The 25,398-nt window shown below is 45.5% G+C and overlaps 1 protein-coding gene across 1 annotated transcript; it reads right to left on the bottom strand.

Moving 5' to 3' along the window:
• Nucleotides 1–3,428: 3,428 nt before the first annotated feature.
• LOC149275896 (neurofilament light polypeptide-like) lies at nt 3,429–6,248 on the bottom strand. The gene is made up of 4 exons (XM_089504204.1): nt 5,220–6,248; nt 4,407–4,531; nt 3,738–4,033; nt 3,429–3,532 (listed from the first exon to the last, which is right to left on the bottom strand). The coding sequence occupies exons 1-4, from the start codon at nt 6,246–6,248 to the stop codon at nt 3,429–3,431; spliced, it is 1,554 nt and encodes a 517-aa protein (XP_089360330.1).
• Between the last annotated feature and the right edge of the window lie 19,150 nt (nt 6,249–25,398).

Below are 25,398 nucleotides of genomic sequence, written 5' to 3' on the forward strand. Positions count from 1 at the left end.
GGTAAGTGAGATCTCCACAATTTGCCCCCTTGGCATCCCTGCATTGAGAATATTGCTGAGATATCTTATGTCTGGCATTACCCACGGGCTTCCACTAGCCGGATCAGAGTTATGCGCCAAAAGAGCATTTATTTTTGGGGTGGAAGGCAGCTAGAAGAGGGGTAGTGGTGGCACACATGATAAATCGAGTTTTGGGCACTATAGAACCCTTTTTTTGGGCGTTACTATCCCAATTTGAGATCCTCATCCCTTTGTCCCTGACCACCAACATTCCCATCCAACAGCGAACGCACTGCACGACAACTCATTGCTCATCTACAACCGACCAACACACTGCCGGAATCCCGGAGCAGCCATTCCGTATAGGAAATAGTTAACCCATTCGATGATCCACGGTAAGTTCCATCCTTTAACACACTAACACTCAGGGTAAGGTTTTTTGCACTTTAACTCTTTGAGTGCCAGAGTAAAAAGCTGCTGCTCACAACCTTGCACTTAACGGGTTAACTTCAGGCTGCAATTCTGCATTTGAAAGCGCTGTAGAGAGATGCGGTATATCAGGATAAAAGCTCTGTTTGGCAGAGTCGCTTCTGGAAGGAGTCCCTTCTGATCTCACTGTGTAATAAAAACATGTCAGGAAGATTTAGTGAGGCTGCAGCTTATCCTGCAGAGAAAGTACTCAGTGTCCCTTCTATCATTCTATATGTGATGGGTGATCCGGATTTAACTCCTCACCGTCCATCCATCATGAGGACTACTGTGCCCCATCTGCAATATTAAAGACATAAGCCGAGGATCATTAAAAGGGTCCCCATTATTATAAATTGATGCAGGTATCTAGCATGTCCAGAAGAACACAATTTATCAAGGGTTAATATTTTTTATCTCCATTTAATAATAAGACTAAGACCAGAGGGGACACCTGTTCGCCCAAAGCCTTAAAACTGTCAAAAATGCCTCTAGACACCATGATGTTAAAGTAGAGCGGTCTCTGAATCCCCGGTTTAATATCTGGTGACCTTACTCAGAAGTCACTTTTTTGGTCATTTCTCAGAGAGCTGAAGGTCTGTTTCTTGGGAGAAAAGATTATCAGGAAGGAAACATTTAAATACTTTAAGTACAGAAGGGAGAACAAGAGGTCATGATCTAGAACTAGAAGGTTAGAGGCTTAGATGTAATGTAAGGAAGTTTTACTATATTGGGTGGTGGTAGATAAGTAGAACAGTCTCCCAGCAGAAGTGGTAGAGGCTGACACAGTAAAGGAATTTAAGCATGCTTGGGATAGGCATATGTCCAAGGACTAGTTAACGATTGAGTGCTTACATCAGGAACAAAAAAAAACAGAAAAACCAGATGCACAAAGAGTTCTTATCTGCTGTCAAATTCTGTGTTTCTCTAGCCATCTCCATGACCTCTCGTATTCTATGTGGCTCCGATCATGGCTCAGGGGGCCGGAAGTTGGCCAACTGTCAACCACGAGAATGCCATAAGGGTCAAGTGCCCCACGGGGGATGCGCAGCACGGGAACACCCCAGCTCTGGGGCCAGATTTCCGGTTAGCCGCTCCAATCCGCTTGCATCCGTTTGTGAATGTCATAGAACATACCTAGAACGTGGATGTGGGTTTCAGGGGTTCTTATTCATAATGAACTCAATAAGTATATGGGGCTTATTTAAAAAGAACAATTACTGTATTAAGTTTTAAGAATGATCTTATCACCATAGCAACCAACGGAAACATTTCATTGGTTGTTGGAACAGCAAAAAAAAATACTTTTAAAACTTTACACTAGTGTTGCTCCTTATAACTAACCGGAGCGGAGATGTTTCCAGGTAGATTCCACGTGAAGAAGCAGGTTATCATAACTAGTCGCACCATTTCCATAATTAGATGGCTGCTACGGTGTTGGGGGGTCACCGGTACCAGGTTTCTCCGAGTGCCAATACCTGCAGGAGGGGGCACCTGAGACAAAGGGGGTCTATTCACTAAATGACGTTAACAGGAGAGTTATTGTTTCATCTCCCTGACATCACTATACTTTAGGAAGCCATGGCCTCAGTGAGCTTCTGCTCTAAAAATAGTTTGTCTGACCCTGTATAATGTATGGTTACATTTATGAGACTTCTCTAGTCTTCTCATCCATTCAAGTATACATTATACAGGGCCAGCTCAGTCCTTCTTGCTGGACAAACTTCCCAATGTTAGGTAAGAGGTACTAAAGCAACCTCAAGATGGGATCTGTGAATTACTATGTATTTCCTATTGTACAGAATATTATGACGCCACATTAATAATAAATAATAAATAAATTCCAAGGGCTGTATACGGCCCTGGAGTTTAAACTACTAATAAATCACAATATAATTATAATAACATAACTTTAAATGTGAACTGTGCCCCGCCGCATGCAAGATGCAGGGTGTGAGTCAAGTAGTTTCTTGCAGCTGGGAATGTACTCGCCCTGGCACTGCGCAAAGGGGTGGGGCCTTGGTATTGTGTTACGTGACATCACCATAATGACCACATATCAGAGACGCTGTGCGGTGTCACATTGCCTGGGACATTAGATAGGTGTCTGGAATGTTGAAACTGGCACTTTGAGAGTAGGCTGGCAACTGGAAATGATTTGCATAACATTAGAAGTAAAGTGACTGCAGATTATCAGGACAGGCTCAGACAGCGCTGGGTTTGTATGTAATGTAAGGGGATGTGAGTGCAGATTATCAGGACAGGCTCAGACAGCACTGGGTTTGTATGTAATGTAAGGTGATGTGACTGCAGATTATCAGGACAGGCTCAGGCAGTAATCTGTTTATCAGATTGGATAGCATTGTTAGACAGGAATAGGAATATATACAATACACGTGTTTGCAGCTGGCAGGGAGAGGATGCTGTTTAGCCTCTTTATTGCACATATCCACAAAAGCCATTTATCCGCTCACAGTGCAGAGGGGGAGAATGGAACAGCTGAGGGGGTCACCTTAACTTCGCTGCCAAATGAGCGCCTCCTGACTACGTACATAACGGGGTCAGAAGACACTTCAGACGCAGGGAACTCTGCAGCAAACTATGGGAGTTCCATAAATTTAACCTTCCAGTCATAGGAAGGGTTAAACCACAGGATTCCGGCAATGCGCATGTTCCAAGCTGCGTCGGGTGGTATTCTCATGGTTAGAATACGTTTCAGGGCTGCTCCTGCGGTAGCGAGGGCGCTGGATTTGTATCCTCGGTGGGTTTTCTGTACACTGAAGGTAAACGGGAATTTCTGGGTTGTAAACGAATCTGTATTCACCATGCACTGCGGGGGGCCGGGGGGGGGGGATGGGACTCTGCTATAGCCACCTACAATAATACAATGATCCAGGTGACGGGGGTAGCCGGGGGCGCCTACGGGCTGCCGAAACACTTTCATTCTTCCGTACAATCTACTACTTTTTATCCGAACTTTCCTCCTCTTCTGCAGCATCTTCTTTTTCTTCTTCACCCTCTTCTTCAGCATCATCTTCCTTGGCCTCCTCCTCTTCCTCCCCAGCTGTAACGGCCAACACAACATTGATACATGCTGACATAACACAGAAATAATTCTGAACGTTACAATTCCTCTCGTAATGCAGAAGCCCTATTTTTTCAGATTCCCTATATTGCTCCAAAACAGTTATTTTGAGTCAAAACCCTAGAAGACAATGTAACCAATTATTGTATTGCCTTAATCAACATGTTATTGCCCCAAGGTTTACCTTCTTGATCAGCCTCCTCTCCTCCTTCCTCTTCCTCTGTAGCCTCTTCCTCCTCCTCTGGAGCTTCCGCTTTGGCTTCCTCTGCTCTGGATGACTCAATAGTCTCCTCTATGTCCAGTTGTTCTTCTTGGACGTGACTGGAGTAGTAGGTGGCGTATGTACGACTTGGAACGTACGAGCTGCTCTGCAGGCTGTACACCGAGCGCCCGAAAACTGGGGTGCTCTGCGTGTACCCGCTGGTAATGGCGCCGACGCTGGAAAAACTCAGACGGGTCTCTTCTCCTTCCAAAAGTTTCCTACAAGGGAAACAGAGACATCTTTCAGAGAATGCAGAGGCGGAACGCCCTACTACTCACATCACTCCCAGTACTGTTCAATGCAAGAACCCTTTACCCATGTAAAATGTTGCCTCATTCATCATTTTTGCTGGGAACACTTAATTGTCATGTGACACATACGCAGGCACTGTTTCCATAGAAACTGAAATGCTTCCTAAAAGTTTCTGTCTTGTTTTTAGGCGATCAAACATTCAGTAGATGACAGATCTGCCAAGATGTATTTGCTTCTTTTTACTAGAGAGTAGTGGGACAGCACCTTTAACAGATCGGCCGCTAGTGAAATACGTTACCGGATATAAAGGAGCCCCCCGAGCCGCTGACTGCTGGTTACCTGTATGCCGCAATCTCGATGTCTAGGGCCATCTTGACGTTGAGGAGATCCTGATATTCTTTCAGGTACCGCGCCATCTCGCTCTTCGTGCTCCTCAGCTCCTCTTCTAGATTACTTATAGCTTCCTGCGGAGAAGAACCGGATCGGGAGATAAACATAGACTCTGACGGCACAGAAGAACCATCCGGCCCCTCTAGTCTGCACATTTTTCTTCATGTAAAGATTCGGACCTTGATCAGTCCTTGGTCTGGTCTCAGATTCAGGATAGCTTTATGCCCATCTCATGCATGTTTACATTCCCTCACCGTATTAGCGTCTACCGCACCTGATGGGAGGCGGTTCCATTCATCTACCACCCTCTCAATAAAGTAAAACCTCCTTACATTGCATCTTATTTAAAAAGTAAAGCGCCCCTGCCCTGTTCCTTGCTGTCTCTGTCACAGAGCCGTCTGTTGGCAGATCTGACGCAGAGATCTGCCAGAACACAGGGGACAGGAAGTTAAATGTCCAGAAAGCATCATGACAAACTTGCTCCACGTCAGACCCTTACTCCAGAATTGCTCTGTATAAATCACTCCGGTTTCTGTCCAAGGTGCTGATCTGCCCCCCCCCTCCCTTATTCTGCACTCTGCTGTCACCCTGCGTTTCATCTGAAATAACCCGTTCAGAGCCAGACTACACTACAATCTGCTGCAGTCTCCCTGGCACTGTGCACATTTATATTTATTAAAGCTCTTATTTTAACTTATTTTGGCCTTTTTTTACCACTTTAAGTTATGTTATTAAATGCCCCCGTTCCCCCAGCCCCGGTACCTGCATGCCCGCTATCTCTGCGTTCTGCTTGTCGTCCAGCTCCTGGATCTGCCTCTGCAGAGCCTCATTTACCCCCCTGCACGCCTCGATCTCCAGTCCCTTAGACTTAAGCAGCCTCCGGCTCTCGGACACCTCGTCCTTGGCGGCCCGCACTACGTCAGTATTGCGGGCGGCGCTCTGCGTCAGCACGGTGACGCGAGACTTGAACCACTCCTCCGCGGACTGCATGTTCTTGGCTGCCAGCTTCTCGTACTGAGCGCGGATGTCCCGGAGAGCCGAGCTCAGGTCCGGCTTGGACACGTCCGCCTCCAGCGAGATCTGCGCGTACTGGATTTGCGCCTGCAGCTGCGCCAGTTCCTCTTCGTGGACCTTCTTGAGGAAGGTGATCTCGTCCAGCAGGCTGTCCATCCGCTTCTCCAGCTCGGCCCTTGCCAGGGCTGCCCCATCGGCTTCTTTCCTGAGCTCCATGAGCCTGGCCTCTGCGTCTTCTCGGCTCAGGGACTCCTCCATGTACCGACCCTCCATAGCCCGCATGGCTTCCTCCAGCCTCTCCCGCTCCGCCCGCAGGCTCTGCCGCTCCCCCGCGGCATCTTCTTGCGCCAGACGCAGTTCCCTGACCTCCTGCTCGTAGAGATCGCGCAGCCGGGACGGCTCGCTGTGTTTCTGGCGCAGCAGCAGCAGCTCGGCTTCCAGCACCTTGTTGCGCTGCTCCAGTTCGTGGACCCGCTCGATGAAGTTGGCGAAGCGGTCATTGAGGTCCTGCAGCTGCACCTTCTCCTGGGTGCGGACCACCTTCAGGTCGCTGCTGATGGCCGCCACCTGGCTAAGGTCGAAGAAGTCGGCGCTGGGGATGAGGGCGGATGAGTGTGATGAGGACGCGGTGTAGCTCCTGCGGACGGAGGAGATGGACGGGGAGAAGCTGCTCCTGCTGGGGGACACATAGCTGCTCCTGACGTGGATGCGGGGCGCGCTCTCCACCACTCTGCGCTTGTACGAGCTGTAATACGGGTCGAAGCTGTACGAGCTCATGGTGAGGACTGCGAGACTCCGCCGGAGCGCTGCTTTATATAGGGTGCGTTGGGGGGGGGGGGGGGGCGGGGACTGCGCTGCTGCGGGGAGAGACCGGTTACCAATCGGGTGGTGTAGGGCTGTGACACCCCACTCAGATCCCACTGCCACCGACTGCTGCACGTCCCACGCAAAATACGGGAGTGGAAATCTCACACTGACTGCACGGATGCCCCACTCAGAACTAAAAGAGGGAATCTCACGCTGCTACTGACTGGGGAGCATCCCCCACTCAAAACAGTGGAAAGCTGCAGAGTGACCCCACTTAAAACACTAGAGTGGAAAGCTCACACTGTTACTGCAACCCTACCCCGCTGACATCAGAGCTGCCCCAGTCAAAACACAGAGAGTGGAAAGTTTATGATCCCACTGACTGCACAGCTGCCCACTCAGAATGCGGCAAACCAAAACAAGAAGAGTGGAATGCCCCCACTGCCACTGCAACCCTACCCCACTGACATCACGGATGCCCCACTCAAAACATCTCAAATCTAAGAGGCTGACACTTAGATTCTGCTTTGTGGGGTACGAGTGGGTTATTTGGAGCTGACACCAGTGAAATAAGCAGCTATCAGGTTCTGGGATTATTCTGAGCAGCCCAAAGGGTGCATTTTTGGCAAATCATTGGCTTGTTTTTTGTGTTAAAATGGCACATAATACGCTGCTATAGACTACAACTCCCATCACAGGCATACATCCTCTAAATACGCTCTTATGCTTGATCATTATCGGGATTGTAGTCTGCTGAAGAGTCAGAGTTTGCCAGTCCATGCAAGTTGTATGTTATTGATTTCATAGAGAAAGATCTTTGCTGCAGCAGAGCGAATGCCGTCAGGGAGTGAAATCATTACTTCCAGGAAGGGTTTGGGCGTTCAGCGCGTAGTCTGCCGAGGCCTGTTGCGGCAGGTCCAGTCAGGGCCGTAACTAGAAACCACAGGGCCCTAGTGCGAAAATTGTCCTGGGGCCCCAACTTCAAAACTTGTCTGTGCCTTCTTTGCCCCCTTCCAATATACAACCTGGCACACATATGTAAACACACTTACACAAATTACACACACTCATACTCACTAACACACACGTACACATTCATTCTAACACACACTCCATTTCATCCACTTACACATACATGCTCACACACACATACATGCTCACACACCTAAACATCCATGCTGACACACACACAATTACACATCCATGCTCACATACATACATATATACGAACACATTTACACACATCCCGCCCGCTAGAGTTTACCTCTCACCGCTCCAGCAGCTTTATCTCTGGTTGCTCCCACAATGTGCGGGCAGCCTCTATTTTACTGCGGGATCACATGATGTAATGTGACCCCAATACGCGCCTGTCTCCCCATGCCAGGGGCAACCACTGCGACCACTGTAGTTACGCCAGTGGGTCCAGTGGTGCAGAAATTAGACTTGGGCACCAGGGGGCTCTTCGTGCTCGTCTTCGGCAAAAAAAAAAAACTTCGTATTCCGCGAATATTCGCCTGGTCCTGTCTTCTCTTCGGGCGAATATTCGCGGACATTCTTCGTGCTCGGGTTTTCTTCGTTTTCCCCGGTTAAGGGGTTAAAACGGGGTTAAAGCCGCTCTGGCGCCAGGAGTTTAAATGTCCGTATGAGCAACTCTATTGGTCGTCAGCAGGGGGCTCGTCTGCCATTGGTTGATGGCAGACGAGCCCCCTGCTGGCGACCAATAGGGTCGCTCGTACAGACTGTTATACTCCTGGTGCCGTAATTGTCCGGCAGATCCCGCTGGTCTCCCTGTTCTATAATTTATTAACTGATAGAACAGGGAGACCAGTGGGATCTGCCGGGTAAGTTACAGCATTGGGGTTTTAAAAGTCTGCACGAGCGACTCTGTTGGTCGCTCGTGCAGACTTTTAAAACCCCAATGCTGCAACTTACCCGGCACATCCCACTGGTCTCCCTCCTTGTTCAATTAATTAAATGTCCGTACGAGCGAACAATAAAGTCGCTCGTACGGACATTTAACTCTGTACAGGGAGGGAGACCAGTGGCATCGGCAGGGTAAGTTGCAGCATTGGGGTTTTAAAACCCCAATGCTGCAACTTGCCCTGCCGATGCCACTGGTCTTTAACTAATTGAACAGGGAGGGAGACCGATGCCACTGGTCTCCCTCCCTGTTCAATTAGTTAGTCTGTGCCGGGTTAAATGTCCGTACGAGCGACCAATAAAGTCGCTCGTACGGACATTTAACTAATTGAACAGGGAGGGAGACCAGTGGCATCGGCACTGCTGATGCCACTGGTCTCCCTCCCTGTTCAATTAGTTAGGGGTTAACTTTTTTTTAAAGGGTTAAGGGGCCGTGCAAGTGAGCCTATTGGTCGCTTGCACGGCCCTTTAACCTATGGATTTCTGCTCCCGTTAACCCCTTCGATGCTGTGTTAACGCAGCATCGAAGGGGTTAACGGGAGCGGAAATCCATAGGTTCGCTGTCAGGGGCTACAAAGACCGTGCGAGTGAGCCTATTGGTCACCTGCAGGGTCTTTCTCTGGCATCAACCAATTGGTTGATGCCAGAGGAGGTCCCTGTAGGCGACCAATAGGCTCATTCGCACTGCCCTGTAACCCGTGACGGCGAACCTGCGGATTTCCACTTCCGGGAACTGCCGCGATGCCGCGAAGCCGCGAAGACAAGACAAGGTAAGATGAAGGGGAGGAATGGTAGACGAAGACGAAGACAATCACGAAGATCTTCGTGGTGTGTGTCTTCGTCTTCGCCTACGTTTTACCGCCGCCATCTTCTCTTCGGCGTGTCTTCGGAACGAACACGAAAACGCACTCTTCGTGTTCGTTTCCATGTTCGCACGAAGACGAATGCACAAGTCTAGCAGAAATCCCTCAGACTCCCTCCAACACCACTACTCAATGGCAGCAACCCTAGGCCCAGCATCTTCACTGCATTAAATGACGCGCTGTGCCTTATAACATCATCATCTTGCACTCAGTTGGAGGGCGTGCTGAGTCGGCATCAAAGATCTCCCCTGTAGCTGGCCCATTCAGCAGCTCCGCTAGGAGCACTTACGCAAAAGGGCGGAGCAATGGGGACAGCCTCTCCCCTGTCCCTCCAATAAGGAAAGTGCGTGTGTTCTGTGGCTCCACCCTTTTAAGGAAGTGCACCAGAAGGCCACGTTAACCTTGAAGCGGACAAATAAAGAAGACACGAGGAGAAGCAGATTAAGAAAGAAGACACAGGGAAAGCGGACGAAGAAAGAAGACACGAGGAAAAGCGGACTAAGAAAGAGGATACGGGAAGCGGACGAAGAATGAGGCAAGAGAAGAAGTGAAGCTGGAGGAAAGGAGACAGGGACACAGAAGGGGTCAACAGAGAAGGCAGGAAGACATTGAGAGAGAGTGTAAATGAGATTGTGAAAGAGAGAACATGAGAGCGAGTGAGTGAAAACAAATTTTGTTTCCGATTGGAAAAAGCCCTCAAATCCAAAAATGCAGGAAACCAAATGTGCCGTCCAAAACCAAATGAGTGAAGTTCTGCCCTTATGCACCAGGCAGACGCAGCTTCATTGCGTTCTTTGAGGGAGACATAATGTATTTTTAATGTATTTTTTAGGCCAGGTTGTAAGGTGGGATCAGTTACTTGAATTGGATGGAACTTGATCTTTGTTTACCCCCCAATGATTATATCACTCCGTGAGTTCTTGCTGCATAGACAGGAGGAGAGCTGCAGTAAATCTATCGCATTAATTGTATCCTCTGAGATTTTTTTATTTTTGTTTGGCAGAGAAAGAAAAGTTTGTCCATAAATTGGAAGACATCTAAATAATGAATTAATAATAAAAATTAATGAGAGCTGCAGGGATTTATTTAGTTTGGGTGCTGGACCCCCTGCGTCATATGCCGGGACTCCATGTGTGAAAGGTGCTTGGTGCTGGTACTGCATACAATGGAAGCTGCTCCAGTTACTTACTATACATTCCTTCTCGTTACTATCACAGTAGATAAGAACATGAAGAACTCAATGAAAGGGAGTTAGAATTTCCATTGAAGTGGACGGGATCCCAGATGACCCCACCTACCCTACCTGGAAAGATGACTCTATGCTACTCGCCAAGCTATTTTAAAGGTCATCTTAACTTTCAGATGTGAAAAAAAGGTAATTCTCAAGTAATTATTTCCTTTAATAAACTGAAGGTTATTTATAAAGATCAATCCTGGTCCAAAGTGGTCAAAGTGATGTAATCCCCATAGCAACCGCTATGCAATATTCCTCCTGATTGCTCGGCTTTTTACCTCTGTGCACGAGAATTGCGTTGTTTCTGAGAATTTGAGCCACAAAATTGTTCCTCTGTTAACTCATCCTGATCACATCAGATAGGAGAATTATTATTAGTATTATTATTAGCATTATTATAAGTATTATTATTATTATTATGCTTTGATGTTAGTGCAGCACATAGCTATAAAAGGTCTATCTGAAAAGGGGACCTCAAAGGTCTTGAAAGCATAAATATTACCCTATGTTGGCCACTAAAACGTATCCCTGACTATATAGGCACCCAATATGCAGGATTTCCGGCAGGAATAAGATCTTATTGTAATGTTATCTGACACATAAGGGTCTAAAAATAACATATAAAAGTATAAAATAATCAAACATCAAAAACAGTGCCAAGTATCTCCATAGAAAGAGATAAATAGTGAAAGGCAGATTGTGCTGATCTTATGCAGCGAATGCAGTATTCCTGATGTAAGTGTGTATGAATGACCGCGTGTACGGTTGTGTGTATGGTCGTGCGTATTTGTGTGCATGGTCAGTGATATGGGTCCAGCGTGTTTCTAATCCACATCCCACTCTGTCAAAAAAAGGCTTTAGAGGTGTGATGAGAGTTGTAGTGCACCGCAGCTGATTATTCATGGGTTGCTTTTCCGTCCTTATGCTCAGAACGCTTTGTCTGCAGATTGCCGGATGGATATGTGCCGAGATGTTCACTGTATCCAGGACATGGCTATGCAGCCCTTGGTAATTAAAGGTAGAAAGTTGTTTAAAGTGCCATGGACGTCACTGCTGGCTGGGGAGAGATGGTGGGGGTCGGAGTGATTCTTGAGGTGTGGTTGCGGAGCTGAGTCGTGTCCTCGGTACGGGGAGGGTACAGGACGAGCTGCAGGAAGAGTCTGCAGTCTCTCTGGCAAATATTCAACACTGCAGCAAGTTCAGAGACGGGGGGTAGAGGAGCCATGGGAATGGGGAGTGGTGCAGAGCGAGTGAATGAGAGGATACATAGAATAGAGGATATATATACATATATAAACATTATATATATATATATATATATATATATATATATATACATTCACACACACAACGTGCATTACTAAATTCTCTATAGGCAGTGACAGCACAATGCAGTAAATTGCGTCCCCAAGATTCATATTTCAGGGGGCAGGAAGGGAACATAGACAAAGCTGGGGGGGGATCATGCAATGATAGATGCATGAAACTTGTAAAAGTTAGCTGAATGTCCGTGGAAATCCAGGTACCCACTCAGACGAGAGAGTATAATAGTAAATCCGCATACGTCATGGAGGCAGAGATGCTGCTCCAGCTGAAATGGGCAGAGTTAGTCCCAGAAATGGGTGGCTTGAAGGCCACGGCCACCTGGCCCATTAACTAAATAGCCACTTCACGAAAATTAGCGGCACAAGGAGGTAAAGTGAGATTTGCAATGGAGGGCTACGCTGCAACCGCTCAGATCTCACCAACTGGTCCATGCTCCCCACAAATATAGCAGCACAGTTCCTGAAAAATCAGTGCTATCCCACAAAACCCAGGACAGTTGGGAGGTATGATATTATGACATCCCGCAGAAATACTCCCTCCACTATTCAGTAAGAAGGTCCAAGCTGAGTTTATTTATTACAGAAGGTCCGAGCTGAATAAACCCCACTAACTTCCAGGAACAGATCCAAGCTCCTTCTTGCAGAGTATCTCTTTTCCTGTAGCTGCGGCTTCCTGTTGATATAGGAATTCTGAGACTTCCAAAAAATTTCATTTATTTTATTTCAAGATTAAACTATACATTTCCTGACACATTCACATTAAACCGTACAAGTACAGAGACACGTGTAGGACATACGTGACGGGTTTTTGGGTAGGCCCACCAATATCTCTGTGGTCCAGTTAACTCTTTGCGCTCTGCAGGCCAATCCTGAGCCTCCCCTACCTGGGAGTTGGGGTACATAACTGTGGCAGTGCCTCCACCCAACGGAGCATCCAGAGTATGGATATGAGCTCCCGCTGGGAACATAGCCGAGTGATTAATAAAACTGACACAGGGCTAACTTAAAATTAACTTTGTATTGCACAGCAAAACACTATGCATAAACGTAACAGAAAACATGAAATACAGTAGAATGAAATATTCTGAATATACAATATGAGGCTCATCCACCTACAACAATCACTGCGGCCCACCCTAATCTTCACCCTAGCGGCCGTTGGGTACCTTTAGTTGGTGCACATAACACAGTTGGGGCCCATAAGTATCTCACTCCACAGTAGGGCATCACTTATATGGAAAACTTTCAGTATGTCGGTAAAGTCTTTTATTTGTGTTGCTGGGTTCAGGGTGCCCTGTTTTGGAGACAGAGAAAGAGGTTCAAGGCTTACTAGTCCACGGTCTGCAATCAGGGCAGTTCAGCTTTTAACCTCTTCACTGCCAACTCTGCTGCAAACAGCTCTGTATCTTGGGACTGTCTGCTGGAGGATTTTGCCAGGATGCTGCAGCACTCATCAGAGCTTAGATTTCAAGCAGGCCTCTCACCCCAGGCCTCTCTCACTCTCCCCCTCTCTCAGCAGGGGTCCTCCGCCTCTAGCATCCAACTCTGAACTCCTCTCCCCAAACTCTAATAGCCCCTTTTCCACCTCATCCATGTGCTTTGCAGTTCGCCATCTGCTGGCCACTCCATAAGAACTGCAGGTGAGTCAGTGACACAGCCGCAATCGCTGAAATCCCCTGAGGGGATACAAATACAAATCATCTCAAAGTAATATAGTAATATGTGTTATATGTGTGTGAAAACCGCACTTTCAATCTATAAATCAGTTACTATGTAAATAATGCAGAAAAATATATGGAAAAATAATCTGCGAGCATAAATCCAACATCCAATAGCAGTCAGTGGAATTCAAAAGAAAACTTTAAATAAAAAAATAAGAAAAATAAATTTTACACTGCAAGAAGGTTTATATGTCTGTATACAGTATGTTTATATTTTATGTTTTTGTTCGACCTGTCATGGTTTGAATATATATATATATTTATATATATATACACACACAGTATATATCAGCCACATTAAAGGAGCATCATGAAACAAAATGCAGAAGGTTAAGCAGCTGTCAGACTGTCAATGCACTGAATGCACTTCTGTGGGGGTCCCAATCTGCTGCGCGTGGCGGTTTGCCCGGCTCCAGCTCGTTAGGGATAGTGGGCTTACTGCACTGCAGAGCGAGATCCTCCTGCTGCTCATCCAAAATTAATCTTTCAGAGATGCTGATGGGACAGAAATTACAAACCAAGGACGCATCGTATTGTGTAAATGTGGATGAAATTGCGACTTGATTGTTCAAAGTAAAATAAGCACATTCTTAGTTTAATAGTCTGGACCCAATTACTTTATACATCTACCATTTCTGTTGAAAGGCTGTTCCACCTATCTACCAACCTTCCAAATGTGACATGTGGTTGGCAAAATGGACCCAGGATGCCAACCACCTATCTGATAGGTGGTGTCTTCTAGCGATTGTAAGAAATCCTTTCCAGTAGGCAAACACAGACTGACCAGCAGTTTAAGTGATCCATAGAGCAAGCGGTACAGAAAATAAGCGATGGCTCTATTGAGATCAGCCGGCTAGTATGCTGGAAAATACACTGATTCCTGCTAATATGAAGGGTTCAGTGATTGTGATGATGCGGTAAATTTACTCCAAAAAAAAAAAAAGGAAAAATAAAACCTATAGACATCAATCATTTATAATGCAATTTACCATAAACTGTAATTTAAGTATAATATTTTGTTGCCCTCAAAACTTAAATATGTATTTTTGAATTTCATTAGCATAATTTTGGAATTATTTAGCTTTTATATTTTTACTTTTGATATTTGCTTTGGCCCATATAGAGAAATAATATGGGTAAAAGTATGTTATTGGGGGTTTTATTTTTACCATTATCAAGGGATACATGGTTTGTCTTAACCTTTGTATCTATGAATAGCTTTACTTCCCAGAAAATAAAATGTACAGGTTTTCCTCGGTAAAGTGTAAACTGCTTAGAAGGTCACCACGCAAAAAAAAAAAATATAGGCCAGCCACCTACGAGAAAAATTGGTCCGGACCCTCAGCATTCCAAGTTCATTATTTTACATTTTTCAATGTTGAACTGCAACTTCTATAATATTTATTTGCCCAAATCCTTAGCCTTTCGGCTTATTGCACCAAGAATTCCTGCCATGCTGCAAACGTTTGTAAAGTCATGGAACAGACACACCTTACCTTTGAGACCTTTTTGTCATAATCACTAATAAATTCAAATAGTTAAAACTAAATTTAAAAAATGTACTGAGGTACCCCACTAGTGACAAGTCCTTCCTCTGAATATAAACCATTAACTACAACCTTCTGCCTCCTATCGCTCAACCATTGCCTTAGCCAGCTGTTTTAAAATCCATACCCAAACACTGTAATGTATTTATCAGTCTTGTATGGGGACAGTGCCAAACGCCGTACTAAAATCTAGATAGGCGATACAGCTCCTCCTTGGTCTATTATATTAGTTACCCAGTCAAAAAATCTCCTTGCAGTGAACCTGCGCTGTTTCTGGTGGTGTAAACCATTGCAAAAATTCAATATGGTTTTCTTTGATTTTCCCACTATTGTCATAAAGTGGTTGTAGAATTTTTATTTGAGTCGTCTAGGGAGTACTTAATTGCAAGGTGACCTTATAATGAAGGGGTTAATTAGGCCTGAGCAATGCCATTGATTTCCATTGCTGAGGCTGCAGAAGATGATCAGCTCCTGGGCTTCTTCCGCTTAAAGAGAACAAGGAATCAATGAAAAAGCCATAAGGATTTTGCCATCTTTTTTGTCTACTCCATAACCTAGACGTGTCTCATCTTAATGCATTAACCCCTTAGCTCCCGAAGACCGTGAACCTCTCCTCATCTGGCTTCACCAACCCTCACCTAGCTGCATTGGTGTACGTTAATGGGTGTGTAATAGAAGCTACCACCCCAAAATCTTTTGGGTTAGGCCAACTAAAAATCTATAGCCACTCCTAGGTTGGAGTACAGCGGGATCTGATGTCGCTATATAAATCAATAATTAATAATGTAAATCTCTAAGATGACTGATATTTGGAACGAGCAACCTCTGACATGCCTACTGTGGTGTACTATAACCCCTATCATGCTCAGCTATCCAACAGCTTGTTACACATGATTGGAGTTCTAGCCCCCACTCATTTGACTGTGTCTGGAGTTTTTTTTTGTCTAACCTTGATTCTTGCATTGCAAAAGATCACTGATGTTTTTTTTAATCTCTAATTAACGTCAGTGCATTGAAAACAAAACTCGTCGTTAAAGTAGGAGGTCATTTTTCATCCAGTGAAATTATTTAATTAGAAATCCCAAATCTCCATGCTGTAAACTACAATGCATTGGCATTAAATCAATGCAGTGATGATGGCGACATCTAGTGGCCATTACATATATTTAATGAGCCTTACATGAAGTAAAACAGTGTGTCTCATTTATACAGCAAATTGCCACAAACTTAGTTACGGTACCTTAATTTAGAAAACTGCCCTATATCAAGTAGTATCCTAATTTACAGCACAATGTCACATATGACATTTGAGTGATCTTTCAATAATGGAGACCAGGACCAGACTGGGGATTTCAGCTAGCCCTGGCACTTTAAGGCCAGTGGCCGATAAATAGCCTACGCACAGCCATCAGAATCACAATAAGGGATCGGATCTGCTGCACAAATGGAAGTAAAGGTGACCGCCACCGTTTGCGTGTTTTGCCAGATGGCCAGTCCAGGCCTAATGCAGACCACCAGTTATCAATATCAAATGAATGTAGAGTAATCTAAATCACTGAATAAAGCCTGTATCAGGTCCAGTTTAGAGACACAGAGATTCATGCTCATTCTTACACATAATATAAGATTCATTCCCTGAACCTTGAGTTTTTAGGTGAGCTGAAATATTTAACCTCCAGTCCATCACAATTCATTTGTCCAGAGCTGGGGCTAGAATAAAAAGGTTGATAAGACTGACTAAAGCGTGTGTGTATGATTATATATATATATATATATACACCGTATATATATATACACCATATATATATACATACAGTATATTATATATATATATATATAGGTAGGTCACTCTCAGGTGACCTAGGTAGGTCTCACACGAGATTGTGCTTCTGTGTTCTTACACTAGCTCACCACTAGGTGTCAGCACATGAGCGTAAAAGCTCACCTTACATTACGGTTTCAATATTTCTCCTAAAGCGTACTCCACAATTTGTTACATTAAAAAATAGTTTTCATAAATATAGTTGACTAATATAATTTTTGTCAGCCAGCCGAATATTATGCATTTTTATGTGTTCTAGATATTGTCTTAGCCCAATCTACTAGACAAAGTAGTAGACAATAGAATTGCTCAGCTTTAATCACCCAGGTGGACACTCTGATGACTACAGAAGAAAGAATGTAGCAGGATTCTACTAGCATTGCCACAAAGCATCAGCTCAGTGTGGTGTCTGAGCAGGGAAAGTCACCCAAACTACCACATGACCGACAACAATGGCCGCCTCCACGTCTGCAGATAAAGGAAGTTTATTGGAAAAAAATGAGATAAAACCATGTTTTTGTCAATGCCGACCTGCATTAATGTATACAGCACTAGATTTTATGATTAAGGAAAATATTTTAAATTTACATAGGACCAAGAGGGGCCAGTAAGATCCATGATCTCCCCAACCAGCACTGCTTCTTGAGCAGTAGGCAGTCCAGGATGCATGTAAGGGCCATTTCACTTTGGGCCCCCAGGAATGACTGACCCTGGGGCAGCTGTCCATTTTGCTCTGAATTAAAACTATGTTTATAGAGAAGCCATGGAGCTGAAACTCTCCTATGGACTCTTGGATTCTCTCAGAGGGCACAGAAAGCGTTTCACATACTACACATAGACTCAGCAATGCCATCAAAATAAAAATTTGACCGTTTCCTGACATTTTTTCCGGTTATCCACTTTTGGAGGACAGGAAAGTAGGTGAGGAATTGGGCCGTGTTTTGGGGACTAGCCATCTCCTACCCCTTGGTTTATTGAAGAGGTGAGTAGTACTGCCGGTAAGGCTTTGAGGACTGGCTATTACCTGTCCACTTGCCATTGCTCGGGCATTAGACATGTCCCAATCATACGCTTTTAAACCTAAACTTGAGCTGTAATGAAACCTGAGATCATTCGTTCACCTTTGAACATCTTGGGTGCCATCAGATTTTAGTAACTTAACACTAGTGGTTCAGTTTGTGTAATTGAGCAGAGCCCACATGTGACCTGACAACAGAGTGATTGTCCTCATTCATGCTCTTACCACTAGGTCATGCTTCAGAGCTACAAGGACCGTTATGCCTTCCCTTTTCTTGTTTTGTTTTTTTTTAATTCATGCGCTTAACTAGGTATGCCCAGTAATAAGAAGATTACCACTTGTTAGCTGAACTGATTCTACTTTTAGTATTTTCTCTTTATGGAACCTTTTTGTATAGTAGGAGTATGAATAATATCTTAAAAACAGTAAAAAAAAAATAAAAAAAAAAATATACTACCACAAATTAGGATCCACTGGTCTTGCAGGTGCACATGGCTGATGGATTCTTTGGCATGCTCGTTAAGGTGGTTAGGATGGAAGGTTTTATACTTCTCAGAATAGGTGTGTTTTTACAGAACATTTGAATGGGGTTTTTTTTTTTATTTTCTTTAACTATTTTTAAAATATTTTAACTTTTTAAATGTTTTGAAGAGGGAGAAACACTGTCACAGAATGATCAGAGAGAAGGCTGCCGCTGGGGGGGCTCATCAGACGTCTTTTTACTTTTAATGTTGGTTCCGGTAGTGTCAGCACTCACACCGCCAGCAGAGAATGCCTGAACATCCGTTCGGGCATACTTTGGTGTCACGGTGGTTGACCCGAGCACAGATTACACCGGGGATCAGTCACCAGGCGCTGCGCATGCATTAAAGGAGTCCGATGAGAATTCTATGGATAGAATGCTGTGACACAATAATGGGGACAAAGCATCTATAAGATGTGTTTAAAAATCTATATATTTTATGTCTAATTAATGTTGTGATCGTTTTAATTATTTTTTTGACAGGTCTGTTTTAATCGCGACATTTCAAATGGCCAAAAAGAATCCCTTCGGATGAGGTTTCCTCCATTCATAATAACCACACCAGCGAGAAAGACTTGCTCTCATTACTAGCCCATCGGATGGAAAGTTAGCATTTCCTTCCCCTCTCAGATGATAGCACACAGCTGTGTTTACAATAACATTCTTTACAGGGAGAATCCTTCCAAATATCATATTAAGGATATAATTCATTCGCTCGCTCGCTGATTCATGGTGTTTCCCTTCATGCTGGATTCGTTCCAGTTACGCCTCGGTTTTTAATGTCCTGCAATGGAATAGATCAGTAGCGCAAACAAGCAACAGGGAGGCCCAGACTGGCCATCTGGCACAACATCGCTCCGTACGCACCCGTCATGCTGATAATGGGACGTGTGGCCACCGACTGGATACGTCCGGTCACTCGCTACGTGAACATAAAAATAGAACGTGCGGCATGTGATTGCCAGGCGCCGGCCTTAAAGTGCCAGAGCCCCCAAAATAATATATGTATATAATAATTTATATAATGTAATGTCTTCTTACACTGGGGGAAGTCAAATAGTAATAGTGAATTATTATATTATTATAATGGATAATAGAATAATATATTATTATAATGGAGTTATTATTGCTGCATACAGCGCTAGGGGGTTATTACTGCATACAGCGCTGGGGGTTATTACTGCATACAGCGCTGGGGGTTATTACTGCATACAGCGCTGGGGGTTATTACTGCATACAGCGCTGGGGGTTATTACTGCATACAGCGCTAGGGGGTTATTACTGCATACAGCGCTGGGGGTTATTACTGCATACAGCGCTGGGGGTTATTACTGCATACAGCGCTAGGGGGTTATTACTGCATACAGCGCTAGGGGGTTATTACTGTATACAGCTCTGGGGGATATTACTCTATACAGCGCTGGGGGTTATTACTGTATACAGCGCTGGGGGTTATTACTGTATACAGCGCTGGGGGTTATTACTCTATACAGCGCTGGGGGTTATTACTGTATATAGCGCTGGGGGATATTACTCTATACAGCGCTGGGGGTTATTACTGTATATAGCGCTGGGGGTTATTACTCTATACAGCGCTGGGGGTTATTACTGTATACAGCTCTGGGGGTTATTACTCTATACAGCCCTGGGGTTTTTTACTGTATACAGCGCTGGGGGTTATTACTCTATACAGCGCTGGGGGTTATTACTGTATACAGCGCTGGGGGTTATTACTCTATACAGCGCTGGGGGTTATTACTGTATACAGCGCTGGGGGATATTACTCTATACAGCGCTGGGGGTTATTACTGTATATAGCGCTGGGGGTTATTACTCTATACAGCGATGGGGGTTATTACTATATACAGCTCTGGGGGATATTACTCTATACAGCTCTGGGGGTTATTACTCTATACAGCTCCGGGGGTTATTACTCTATACAGCTCTGGGGGTTATTACTGTATACAGCTCTAGGGGATATTACTCTATACAGCTCTGGGGGTTATTACTGTATACAGCGCTGGGGGTTATTACTGTATACAACGCTGGGGGGTTATTACTCTATACAGCTCTGGGGGTTATTACTCTATACAGCGCTGGGGGTTATTACTCTATACAGCGCTGGGGGTTATTACTGTATACAGCGCTGGGGGTTATTACTCTATACAGCTCTGGGGGTTATTACTTTATACAGCGCTGGGGGTTATTACTGTATACAGCGCTGGGGGTTATTACTCTATACAGCGCTGGGGGTTATTACTCTATACAGCGCTGGGGGATATTACTCTATACAGCGCTGGGGGTTATTACTGTATACAGCGCTGGGGGTTATTACTCTATACAGCGCTGGGGGTTATTACTCTATACAGCTCTGGGGGATATTACTCTATACAGGGCTGGGGGTTATTACTGTATACAGCGCTGGGGGTTATTACTGTATACAGCGCTGGGGGTTATTACTCTATACAGCTCTGGGGGTTATTACTCTATACAGCTCTGGGGGTTATTACTGTATACAGCGCTTGGGGTTATTACTGTATACAGCACTGGGAGTTATTACTGTATACAGCACTGGGGGTTATTACTCTATACAGCACTGGGGGTTATTACTCTATACAGCGCTGGGGGTTATTACTCTATACAGCTCCGGGGGTTATTACTGTATACAGCGCTGGGGGTTATTACTCTATACAGCGCTGGGGGTTATTACTCTATACAGCGCTGGGGGTTATTACTCTATACAGCGCTGGGGGTTATTACTCTATACAGCGCTGGGGGGTTATTACTCTATACAGCGCTGGGGGTTATTACTGTATACAGCGCTGGGGGGTTATTACTCTATACAGCTCTGGGGGTTATTACTCTATACAGCGCTGGGGGTTATTACTGTATACAGCTCTGGGGGATATTACTCTATACAGCTCTGGGGGTTATTACTCTATACAGCGCTGGGGGTTATTACTGTATACAGCGCTGGGGGGTTATTACTCTATACAGCTCTGGGGGTTATTACTCTATACAGCGCTGGGGGTTATTACTGTATACAGCGCTGGGGGTTATTACTCTATACAGCTCTGGGGGTTATTACTCTATACAGCTCCGGGGGTTATTACTGTATACAGCGCTGGGGGTTATTACTCTATACAGCGCTGGGGGTTATTACTCTATACAGCTCCGGGGGTTATTACTCTATACAGCACCGGGGGTTATTACTGTATACAGCGCTGGGGGTTATTACTCTATACAGCTCCGGGGGTTATTACTCTATACAGCTCCGGGGGTTATTACTGTATACAGCGCTGGGGGTTATTACTCTATACAGCGCTGGGGGTTATTACTCTATACAGCTCCGGGGGTTATTACTCTATACAGCTCCGGGGGTTATTACTCTATACAGCTCCGGGGGTTATTACTCTATACAGCTCCGGGGGTTATTACTGTATACAGCGCTGGGGGTTATTACTCTATACAGCGCTGGGGGTTATTACTGTATACAGCGCTGGGGGTTATTACTCTATACAGCGCTGGGGGTTATTACTCTATACAGCGCTGGGGGTTATTACTCTATACAGCGCTGGGGGTTATTACTATATACAGCGCTGGGGGTTATTACTCTATACAGCTCTGGGGGTTATTACTCTATACAGCGCTTGGGGTTATTACTGTATACAGCGCTGGGAGTTATTACTGTATACAGCGCTGGGGGTTATTACTCTATACAGCGCTGGGGGTTATTACTCTATACAGCGCTGGGGGTTATTACTCTATACAGCTCCGGGGGTTTTTACTGTATACAGCGCTGGGGGTTATTACTCTATACAGCGCTGGGGGTTATTACTCTATACAGCTCTGGGGGTTATTACTCTATACAGCGCTGGGGGTTATTACTGTATACAGCGCTGGGGGTTATTACTGTATACAGCGCTGGGGGGTTATTACTGTATACAGCGCTGGGGGTTATTACTCTATACAGCTCCGGGGGTTATTACTCTATATAGCGCTGGGGGTTATTACTCTATACAGCTCCGGGGGTTATTACTCTATACAGCTCCGGGGGTTATTACTCTATACAGCTCCGGGGGTTATTACTGTATACAGCGCTGGGGGTTATTACTCTATACAGCTCTGGGGGTTATTACTCTATACAGCGCCGGGGGTTATTACTGTATACAGCGCCGGGGGTTATTACTGTATACAGCGCCGGGGGTTATTACTGTATACAGCGCCGGGGGTTATTACTCTATACAGCGCCGGGGGTTATTACTCTATACAGCGCTGGGGGTTATTACTCTATACAGCGCTGGGGGTTATTACTCTATACAGCGCTGGGGTTTATTACTGTATACAGCGCTGGGGGTTATTACTCTATACAGCGCTGGGGGTTATTACTATATACAGCTCTGGGGGTTATTACTATATACAGCTCTGGGGGTTATTACTGTATACAGCGCTTGGGGTTATTACTGTATACAGCACTGGGAGTTATTACTGTATACAGCACTGGGGGTTATTACTCTATACAGCACTGGGGGTTATTACTCTATACAGCTCCGGGGGTTTTTACTGTATACAGCGCTGGGGGTTATTACTGTATACAGCGCTGGGGGTTATTACTCTATACAGCTCTGGGGGATATTACTCTATACAGCGCTGGGGGTTATTACTCTATACAGCGCTGGGGGTTATTACTCTATACAGCGCTGGGGGTTATTACTCTATACAGCTCTGGGGGTTATTACTCTATACAGCGCTGGGGGTTATCACTGTATACAGCGCTGGGGGTTATTACTGTATACAGCTCTGGGGGTTATTACTCTATACAGCGCTGGGGGTTATTACTGTATACAGCGCTGGGGGGTTATTACTCTATACAGCTCTGGGGGTTATTACTCTATACAGCGCTGGGGGTTATTACTGTATACAGCTCTGGGGGATATTACTCTATACAGCTCAGGGGGTTATTACTCTATACAGCGCTGGGGGTTATTACTGTATACAGCGCTGGGGGGTTATTACTCTATACAGCTCTGGGGGTTATTACTCTATACAGCGCTGGGGGTTATTACTGTATACAGCGCTGGGGGTTATTACTCTATACAGCTCTGGGGGTTATTACTCTATACAGCGCTGGGGGTTATTACTGTATACAGCGCTGGGGGTTATTACTGTATACAGCGCTGGGGGATATTACTCTATACAGCGCTGGGGGTTATTACTGTATATAGCGCTGGGGGTTATTACTCTATACAGCGCTGGGGGTTATTACTATATACAGCTCTGGGGGATATTACTCTATACAGCGCTGGGGGTTATTACTCTATACAGCGCTGGGGGTTATTACTCTATACAGCTCTGGGGGTTATTACTGTATACAGCTCTGGAGGTTATTACTCTATACAGCTCTGGGGGTTATTACTGTATACAGCGCTTGGGGTTATTACTGTATACAGCACTGGGAGTTATTACTGTATACAGCACTGGGGGTTATTACTCTATACAGCACTGGGGGTTATTACTCTATACAGCGCTGGGGGTTATTACTCTATACAGCTCTGGGGGTTATTACTCTATACAGCTCCGGGGGTTTTTACTGTATACAGCGCTGGGGGTTATTACTGTATACAGCGCTGGGGGTTATTACTCTATACAGCTCTGGGGGATATTACTCTATACAGCGCTGGGGGTTATTACTGTATACAGCGCTGGGGGTTATTACTCTATACAGCTCTGGGGGTTATTACTCTATACAGCGCTGGGGGTTATTACTGTATACAGCGCTGGGGGTTATTACTGTATACAGCGCTGGGGGGTTATTACTCTATACAGCTCTGGGGGTTATTACTGTATACAGCGCTGGGGGTTATTACTCTATACAGCGCTGGGGGTTATTACTCTATACAGCTCCGGGGGTTATTACTCTATACAGCGCTGGGGGTTATTACTCTATACAGCTCCGGGGGTTATTACTCTATACAGCGCTGGGGGTTATTACTCTATACAGCGCTGGGGGTTATTACTCTATACAGCGCTGGGGGTTATTACTCTATACAGCGCTGGGGGTTATTACTCTATACAGCGCTGGGGGTTATTACTCTATACAGCGCTGGGGGTTATTACTGTATACAGCACTGGGGGTTATTACTCTAGTAATTATTGTATTATTTGGGTTCTTGTCATTTCATTTGATTGAACAAGAAAAATTCTGCAAATATGGCCAATGAAACAAAAAATGTCACAGTGACGAATGCTGCCTGCGCACAGTGGGAGTTGTAGTTATGTAACAGCGGAGAGCTGGCTGTTGACTAATCAGGAGCGGCACGCCCCACCGGGAATGCAAGATTTGGCGACCGGCCCGCGATCCGCATCACGCAACCCGCTGTTACGTAACCCCGACCACTGAACACCGCAGGGAGAGTCAGCAGGAGAGTGGAAGATTCAGTGCTCTCTCTTCACTATACATTAAGAAGGGCCAATAGTGACAAGTTCATCCAGCAAGATGGGCTGAGCTGGCCCTGTATGATGTATAATTCAATGGGATAGGAGACGTCTAACTGGTTTAACTATACATTGTACAGGGCTAACCAAGCTCTCCCTGCAGCAGCAGCTCCTCACTGGGGTTGGATAATGTGTTTCGGCTTCTCTGTACACTTCTCCTTTAGTGAATAAATCCCTTTAGAGTGTCAGCTCTACTGCGGAGTCCTTCCGCCCCCTGGCGGCCACCAGGCTGTATTGTCTGCCCTCCCCGCGCCGCTCTGCTGTCTCCTCCCAACAACATTCCAGAACAGCCCGGGGGTCAGAGGCTGGAAGAAGCCGGTTCTTATGGCCAGTCCGGGATCCAGTCCTGACCAACCGGGCCGCCCTCTCCTGCGCCTGATATCCAGCCTGGTATTGCTGGTCCTGTCATCCTCTACTCCCGCTGCTTAACCACATTACCCCCCCTCAATATACCCCTAAAACTACCCATCCCGCTCACTCCGTTACCGCAGACCGTGCCCAGCATCCCGGCCGCCCGACCATAAATCTCTGCTAGACTGCTACACCAGCTAACCGCTCCCACCACTGCCCTGTTTCGCCAGAGGGACAAGCCTACCCTCTAATCTCTGCCAGATAACCACGCCTACCCTCTAAATCTCTACCAGATAACCAC

Source organism: Sceloporus occidentalis, unplaced genomic scaffold (assembly GCF_023333645.1).
Source record: "Sceloporus occidentalis isolate IW3139 unplaced genomic scaffold, rSceOcc1.0.p SCAF_259, whole genome shotgun sequence".
Lineage (NCBI taxonomy): Eukaryota > Metazoa > Chordata > Lepidosauria > Squamata > Phrynosomatidae > Sceloporus > Sceloporus occidentalis.

Bases quoted from the DNA above. Each gene is read 5' to 3' on its own strand.
- LOC149275896 (XM_089504204.1), bottom strand. From the start codon at position 6,248: ATGAGCTCGTACAGCTTCGACCCGTATTACAGCTCGTACAAGCGCAGA. The intron at 4,532-5,219 runs GTACCGGGGCTG...TCTTCTCCGCAG, and splicing joins CAGAGATAGCGGGCATGCAG to GAAGCTATAAGTAATCTAGA. The intron at 3,533-3,737 runs GTAAACCTTGGG...TGGCCGTTACAG, and splicing joins AGAGGAGGCTGATCAAGAAG to CTGGGGAGGAAGAGGAGGAG.